At 36.6% G+C, this 8,112-nt stretch overlaps 1 protein-coding gene across 5 annotated transcripts; it reads left to right on the top strand.

The window, feature by feature from the left end:
- The first annotated feature begins 78 nt into the window (after window positions 1–78).
- LOC132165325 (uncharacterized) lies at window positions 79–3,662 on the top strand. Of its 5 annotated transcripts, XR_009438485.1 has the most exons (8): window positions 79–607; window positions 855–948; window positions 1,869–1,987; window positions 2,074–2,157; window positions 2,428–2,526; window positions 2,616–2,673; window positions 2,755–2,902; window positions 3,378–3,662. XR_009438485.1 is itself a non-coding variant. In XM_059575837.1 (7 exons), the coding sequence occupies exons 1-6, from the start codon at window positions 305–307 to the stop codon at window positions 2,670–2,672; spliced, it is 756 nt and encodes a 251-aa protein (XP_059431820.1). In that variant the 5' UTR covers window positions 79–304; the 3' UTR covers window position 2,673; window positions 2,755–3,662. The 5 variants fall into 5 exon arrangements, 4 of the variants coding, with proteins under 4 accessions (XP_059431820.1, XP_059431821.1, XP_059431822.1 ...); XM_059575837.1 differs by having other exon boundaries at window positions 2,755–3,662; XM_059575838.1 differs by having other exon boundaries at window positions 2,758–3,662.
- Window positions 3,663–8,112: the final 4,450 nt, after the last annotated feature.

Here is an 8,112-nt window from a genome sequence, read left to right on the forward strand (position 1 = left end):
GCACCGGAGCCCGATCCTAGAGCAATTATCAGGTCCGACCCTCCGTCTACTACTTGTAAGTCAGCTGTGAAAACTTCCGTTGAAAGAGCGTCAAATCAATTGCTCAGGTAATAAGCTTTCAATAGCTCTCGCCCCTTTCTCTGTGCCTGGACTCTGTTACTTGGCGTTGTTTGGTTTTTGGTATAGATTAGGGTTTTGCATTTCGGTTCTTGAAACAAGTTCCAGCTTGATTGAGATTTCGAAAAGCTTGGCTAATTTCGCTGGAACCAAACAGAGAAGTTGCCGAAGATTGAAGGCTTATTCGATGGCGTCGAGAAATGAGGTCGAAGAAATCGATAACTTGGAGAAAGGTTTGTTGTTGTCCCAGCAGAAACTGGAAGCCGAGGCCGAAGACGAAACAGTTCTGTATACGGCGTCGTTCCAAGAGACGGAAGAGAATTTCGTCAAGCATCAGACGGCTCAGTGGGTTCTCTACTCGTTGCTTCTGATTCTGGCCTGGGGGGTTGGTTTGTTCATGTTGCTTTATCTACCAGTCCGAAGATATATAGTGCGCAAAGATATCCGCTCCCGAAAGCTCTATCTCACTCAAAACGCCATTGTATACAAAGTAAAATCAGCAATTCCATTTTCAAGTTAATTCTTTTGGATCACATGCAAAATTGATATTAGAAACTGCGATCACTTATAGTTTTCGAATTTTTTGCCTTTGTTCCTTTGAGTAGTTCGTCGGTAATTACTCGTGAAAATTGTTGGATCCCCTTTCATGGATTTAAGACAATGCTTTTCTTGATGCTATGCGGAAAGTGTACTATATGTGGAAACCATTTGGATAATACTCTGTTTCTTTAGCTCAGGTTACGAGGCCCGTACCGTTTCCATGCTTTGGAGTGTTGAAGAAAGAGAAGCATGTCTTGTTGCCTTCGGTTGCCGACCTTGTAATTGAACAAGGTAGAAAGTGTTGGCATTACTCTTTTGCATTATCTCAAATTTCTGGCAAATTTCATCAGTGTTCTATTGTTGATTATTTCTATCAAACTTGCTCTTTAATTAGGATTAAGTAATGGTTAATTGCTTTTTACTAGCCCAAAGTAAGGGGGAAAAAATGATAACTAGTGAGGACTGATGTAACGACCCAAGGAATAGCGATAGCCACATTTGTGCTATCACCGCAAAAGGACTAGTTAATTTGAAACTTCCCTAAAATTCTTTATAAAAGCCCAATTTCACCTAAAAACTAAGCAACATAGGATTTAACACCCATTACTATCTTTATAAACCACTCACTTTATGTAAGCTATTCCCCATCTTCCCAATATGGAACTATAGGTGTTACAAACTCATGCAGTGCTTCAGTACCACGGCGTAGCATTACTAATTTAGCTCTGATTCCATTTGTAATGACCCAGGAAAAAGCGCTTGTCACATCTGCATTATCACCCCAAAATGATTAGTCAAAATAAAGCCCAGTTTCACCTAGTAATTAGGCAATGTGGGACTTAGCACTCATGAATATTTTTATAAACCACATGTTATATGTGAGTTACTCCTCATCTTTCCAATATGGGACCGGAGTGTTTCAATTTATGTTTCACCTCATAGTTAAAGTACTAGATGATTGCAGTTTGGTTGACCCTGAGTTACTGGTTGTTACATAATAGGTTTGGTAGAACCTAGTTGTTACACAATGTTCATGCCCAAGTATGAACAAAATATATAACTTAAGTTGGACCTTCAATTATTCCTGCTGCTTTTGCTTTTCACATGCATGGAGATACGCATACGGGGCTATGTATTTGAATTTTCATTTGTAGGGTCTCCAATTACCTCAATCCCGGTAATATTTTAGAAATATTTATTGTTACCTTCAGGGTATTTGCAATCCCTGTTTGGTGTCTACTCTCTTAGAATCGAAAATGTTGGTGTAAGACGGCCTCCAAGTGACGATGTTAAAATCCATGGCATTGCCAATCCAAGTGCTTTCAGGAAGGTAATCTCTAGTTTCAAATCACATTTGTCTGGTGACTTCAAGTTGCTGGATATGATTTCCTTTATCTCCCTTGATGCCCTTTTCAGGCTGTTCTTATGCGTCTCGCGAATATGAGAACTGAGGCTTTCTCTAGACAGGTTTCCACAATTGAAGACATTCCAAATTTAAGGGTAGGTCATTCATCATATGCTTATATATGCGGACATGCTACTAGAAGCATTAACCGGTATCATCACTTAATTTTACGCACTAATGTATTGGATTATGTTACTTTTGGCATTCTTGTGAAATCATGATTCTAGCATTTTAGTCTCGAGCCTAGTAACCCTGTAGGGAAATCAAAATGCTAGCTATGTAGCCATCTTGATTGTATTTACTGAATCTCTCTCGCTCTCTCTCTCTCTCTCTCTCTCAATATATGTCTCACTTTTTGTCAACAGCTGGCGTCTCCATCAAAATATCTCAGGCATGATTCTTTTCCGCATTCTGGGGACCTAATACTACTACAAAAACTAGAGGAGGTTGGAAGTTCTATGAAGGTAGGAAACCAATACAAGACTTATTTACTACCATAAGTTGGGTATGCGCTCTTTTCTTATCATATACATATGTCTTGTATCCACCACAGAGAGTTCAAACTTTAATTGAGGAGCAACAGTCTCAAACAGAAGAACCTATAGAGTGAGGTAAGTAAGCTCATAATGCTCAATAGAATGACCATTTTCTGGCTTGTGGACTTTGCTTTATTGGACATCTCTTTTATGCAGAAGCTGAATCTTTTGAATAATAAACTGAATGGACATGTAGTTGCACCAACCTTAGTCTACTAGGGGTGACTGGTGGCAAGCTTCCAAGTGCATCACTATGTGGCAATCCTAATTGCTTCCGTCAAGCTTTTACTTGTCTTTCAAAAGAGTATGGACCCTCCAATGAATGGGCAGCCTCTTGGATTGGTAATCCATGGGGCAGTTTCAGAATCCTAACCATCCAACATGTGTGTTTTTGTGTGTGTGATATAACTATTTATAGTCGCATGGGCTTTAGCTTATTATTGTCTATTGACTGACTGGAACATCCTGATCCTTTGGAATGTGAAATTCAGCTTGTAAATACACTTTGAGAAAATTGTGTTGAAGAAGCCTGTTTAGGTTCATGGACAAAGTTAATGTTATATAGACAAGGTTCAACAGATTCATTTAGGCAGAAATTAACTTCAAAATACAAGTGAATTTGATGAAAGTTTAAGTTGATTACGCTTTTACTGTACTCTGTATTTATAGGATTGTTGCTTGAATATTCTTATACTTGGTGTTTTTTGTGCTTGTCCTTAATTTTGTTATGTTGGTATACTGGTTATTATTCCTAAGTTGACCTAGATCTTAATCTACAGTGCAGGATGCAAAGTGACATAATAATATCATATCTTGCCATTTGGACTGAGAACCAACACACATACTAGTATTTGTGTCTGAGCCACCATCCCAGGAGTGATACTTTAGACCTAGAAAAGTTTCATAATTACTATTGAATTGTATTTGCTTAATTGTTTACATGTTCATGTTGGTGGACAAGGTTGGACTAGTCCCATTGACTATATGGGGTTGGTCATTTCATTTAGTTTGTATTTTATCACCTACTGACAGATGAATTATCTTAAATACATATCTTGATTGATCATCCCTCTCAGGGTCTCTGTATGTTTTTTTATGTTTTTTTTATTTTGTCTTTAAATCTGGTTTACCCCTAGATATTGGCTGTCACTGTTGAAGAAAAGTGAGGTTGGTCAACTAAATATATAGATGGAAACAGGACATGTGATTGTTGATGGACTTGGCCTTTGTAATGTTATGAATTTTAATGCAAATGTGGTTTTTTCCTTGAACCATAAAATGATCTTTCTTGAGAAGATTCTTATAGCTGGATATGGTTTCTTAAACCCTTGGGTGGGCAAAAGGTGGCAGGACTTATCGGAATGAACGGCCCATGACTTGGTAAAATGTGCAATTTCTAGCGTCAATAGGGGCTGGGTACTGGGACCAACATTTTGGCAACCCTTTTTTCTAGTTCATGGGGATTATACGGCCAGTATTTAGCCCACTGGGCTATTGTCTTCTCCTCAGAATGTCGTCAACTTCTGTAAGTTGATGCTGGCAGGCTCTTCAGTTGAAACTTCTTGTTGTTGGGCCGTTTTGGTCAGCCCAAGAGGTATTGTGCCTAATTTACCAATTTTAACTATCTGGCTCACATAGGATAGGATCCTTTCCAATTTAAAATGGACCGGAGAATATTCAGTTCATGGTTAGGATTTCTAAGAAGAAATCTTAAAGCCACAAATAGGACACTTGTCCACTAACTAAAAATAATAATAAAATATTATTTTATATTTAAATAAAATAAATAATAAAATATTAAGGGGTGGCCGAACCTCCCCAGTCTGGGGTTGGGGCCCCAAGGGCCAAATCTTAAAAAAATATATATATATATATCAAATCGTTTGGCCCTTGGGGGTGGCCGGACCACCCCTTAATATTTCATTATTTTGTTTTTTATTTTTATTTAAATTTAAAATAATATTTTATTATTATTTTTAGTTAGTGGACATGTGTTCTATTTGTGACTTTAGGATTTCTAAGAATAAATCTTAGCCATGAATTAAATATTTTTCAGTTCATTTTAGACTGGAGAGGATCCTATTCCGACTTACATAGGTTAAAATTTTCCAACTTGTTAACAAATTAAAATAGGTTCTTGTTAACAGAGATTGGAATCCTCTTCCTTTTCAAGTCTTGATTTCACAAAATTAATATTATATATATGTTGTCGTGTCATTTTTAATCTTAAATTAAGTGGAACCCGCACCATGTTTTATTTTATTTTTATTTTTAAAATATTAATTGTAAAATAGTTTCTCTATCAGCTACAATGCCATTTAAAAAAAAAAAAAAAAAAAAAAAAAGAAGAAATATTTATTGGACCTCCAATGTTTTTTCAACTATTGGAGATGAGAAGCTCATCATGGGAACCCATGTTATGTTGTCTTTTTTATGAAAGGCTCAAGTCTTAAAAATTTAATGATGGTTGAGACTTAAATGAAAGTTGGTCTTGACGTCATTCTCTTGGATATTTTTCTACTCACAGGGTCAAGTGTGTCGTTTGAGCGAAGAAGAGAGAATCTGGGAATTTGGTTGAGAAGATGGAGTTTGGGTCACCAATTTCTGACTTCCCATTTGGTTCTGCACTGCACGTGCCCTCTTTGCTCTTTCTCTCCACATATCATTTTTCTGTATTTGCATTTAATACAAATAAATAAATAAATAAATATTTCTTCAATCTATTCTTGCCCATATATATATATATATAGGACATCCTTGTCCACTATTCATTTAGCAGTTTGTACTAGGTTTTTTGCTTCTTCTTCCCAACCTCTCAACCACCTGTTGAATGCCTAGCGCTTTTAGTTTTTTCAAAGTCCCTGTACCTAAAAGAATAATTGGTTCAGAAAATGTATATGAAGGGCATCGTGATCCCTTGGAGTTTGTTTAGCGGTAATTTTATCAGGTTTAGTTGATAATGACTGGGCATAGGCATGATAAGATTTGGTCAATGGGTTTGTGAGTGATTTATCAAAATCATTAATAGCACGTGGATCACACAAATAGAGAACAAAGTACGGGATTTGGCAAATAATTATTTTGTTGACAATTTGCGTAGAATTATTTCATTTTAGTGCCGAACTATCCTTTTTAGCCCCCCAAATTATAGGGTGGTATAAAAAAAATTAAATTTTATCCCCCAATAATTTTTTTAAAAAAAGAATTGTGCCCCCTCAAACTAACAGTTCTAATCCCGCCATTAATTTTATTGGCCATGACTTTATTGAGTTGCATACTATTCGTTTGAAACGAGGGTGCATGATGTTGATTTCGACACATATACATTTGTTAACTAAATCTTGTGCAATAAAATTGTATTTATTACATTGTAATAACGTGTGCATGTATCACCAATTCTAATTTACATAAAGCTCCAAAAAAAATCCACAAATAGAGTTGGAGCATACTTGGCGTGGAGGTCCTTTTTTAAGGCTTCTCACACGACCTCGATTGTCTTCCCTTCCCGAGATAGCTAGTACCATAATTGAGCATCACCGTTAAGGTGGTAGGCTACTAAGGGTAGTCTCTCATTCTCGTTGGTGCCATGAAATTCGAAAAATTGCTTGACACGATATATCCAACTCGTCAGATCATTGTTACCACAACATCATGGAAAGCCTAGTTTAGCCACCTTAGGGGTTGTAGATCCGCTAGTGCTTGAACCAATTTGGGTAATTCATGACCCTCTATTGCGATTATTAGATTCGCTCTCAGTGTTAGAGCGCCAATCATCAATCAATTGATCAAACTTGGAATTCATGGTTGCAAAGAGCTCCTGCATCTCCTTCATCTCATAATCTAGTTTGGTCTCCAATTATTTCAATTGTTGCTCAAAAGGTGATTAGGAAGATGAAGTCATTGTTGACTCTAATACTAAGTTATTATGAGCCCGGAAACATACCGCATAATAGGACCTTGGACATAAAAGTTGATAGGATAAGTCATGTGTGACTTCCCTATGGTTAACGTAAGGCCTTAAAGGGACCTCAAACCTCACAACACACAAGTGTTGATTTCTGCTAAATAATTCTTTGCCAACTTTATTGCAAAATAGTGTTTATATAAGGTTACAACATTGTTATTTGGGGCATTTTTTTGCCAAAAAAAAGTCTCTATTGATTTCGCACTGCTTGATTAGGGGCACTTGGGACACGTCGGTTTTTATGGCGACTATAATTTAAGTTTGAAACGTTTTTTTACTAAAAAACGCTTCAAAAATGGGACGTTTGGAACAAAGCGCCCCCTTTTAAAAAAGGGAGCACTTAATGGTAAAAACGCCGTCTTTTTAAAAAGGGGCGCCTTTTAAAAAAGGGGGCACTTTCCTTCTTAGAATGAAGGCGCTTCCTAGGCAAGAGCTTTCTAGTGATGTGGTTGGTCAACTTGGGCTAGTCGGATCCAGTACCATAACTTCAATTGGTTAGGTTTGTCAATATTTTTGTTTCTCTTCTCACGGAAACACGATTCACGTGTGGTAGCTAGAGAAAACCACACCATTGACCGCCACTACAAACTCTGTTGAATGCCACCCAAGCAACAAGGAGGTAAACCACGCTTCTCTCAACTCAAGGATTTGCACCCAAAACACTAAACACTCGATCTTAAAAACAGGCGTCATAAATAGCACTCTTTTCAAACCAAACACAAAAAGCACCGACAAAATGCCTAACTAGTGGGATGCTCGGCTCTTCCGACACACAACAACTATTGAATTCACGTTTCCTACGTTGTTGCAAATGTTGGGTAGTTTGTTCTTACTGTTGTACATCATTGTTTCTTTCACTGCTGCTTCGTAACTTCCTACTGCAAATCTTTTAGCCTTTTTTTTTTTCGTTCTTTCTTTCTTTCTCTTAATGTCCAAACTGCTAGATATTTTAAGCTTAATTTTAGCATAATTATTTTAATTAATATTGGAAGAAATGAACGAAAAAGAAAAAAAAAAATACCCGAATTAATAATGAAAGAGACTCAAGAGAGAGGATTCTTTAATATTGTTGATCATGGACCATCACTCTTGATCGACTCTCTCGATGCATGATGTATATATATTACCAAACATTGTGAACTCAATTGCTCAATGCTTCAAATTCATTAATTACCCGAAACTATAAATGAAACTCCTCTCATATTGAAAAGCCAATGTTATTGTCTCAAATCTTATGGTTAATTTGTACGGTTAAAAAAAAAAAATTGCTGTATCGAAGTACCACGCCAACGGGTTCCAAAGAATGAAAAAAGGTCAATAATGTTTGTTAAATCACCAATTATTTAATAAATTTTTTTCTAACAATATTTGATTCTTAATGCATGCTTAATCATCGACCAAATGAACAAAAATCCTCATATAATATATATATATTCGACCATACTCACGTGCTGGGGTGACTAATAAACTCCAGGAAAATAGGACTTGCTGATTTTATGTTTATTAATTTATAGATTTTAGTTGGAGGTATGCAAAGCTACTAGTATATT

This window comes from Corylus avellana, chromosome ca11, assembly GCF_901000735.1.
Source record: "Corylus avellana chromosome ca11, CavTom2PMs-1.0".
NCBI lineage: Eukaryota > Viridiplantae > Streptophyta > Magnoliopsida > Fagales > Betulaceae > Corylus > Corylus avellana.

Excerpts from the sequence above, each read along its gene's own strand:
- LOC132165325 (XM_059575837.1), top strand. The coding sequence starts at position 305 with ATGGCGTCGAGAAATGAGGTCGAAGAAATCGATAACTTGGAGAAAGGT. Across the intron at positions 2,158-2,427 it reads AAGACATTCCAAATTTAAGG|CTGGCGTCTCCATCAAAATA; the intron begins GTAGGTCATTCA and ends TTTTGTCAACAG. Across the intron at positions 2,527-2,615 it reads AGGTTGGAAGTTCTATGAAG|AGAGTTCAAACTTTAATTGA; the intron begins GTAGGAAACCAA and ends TATCCACCACAG.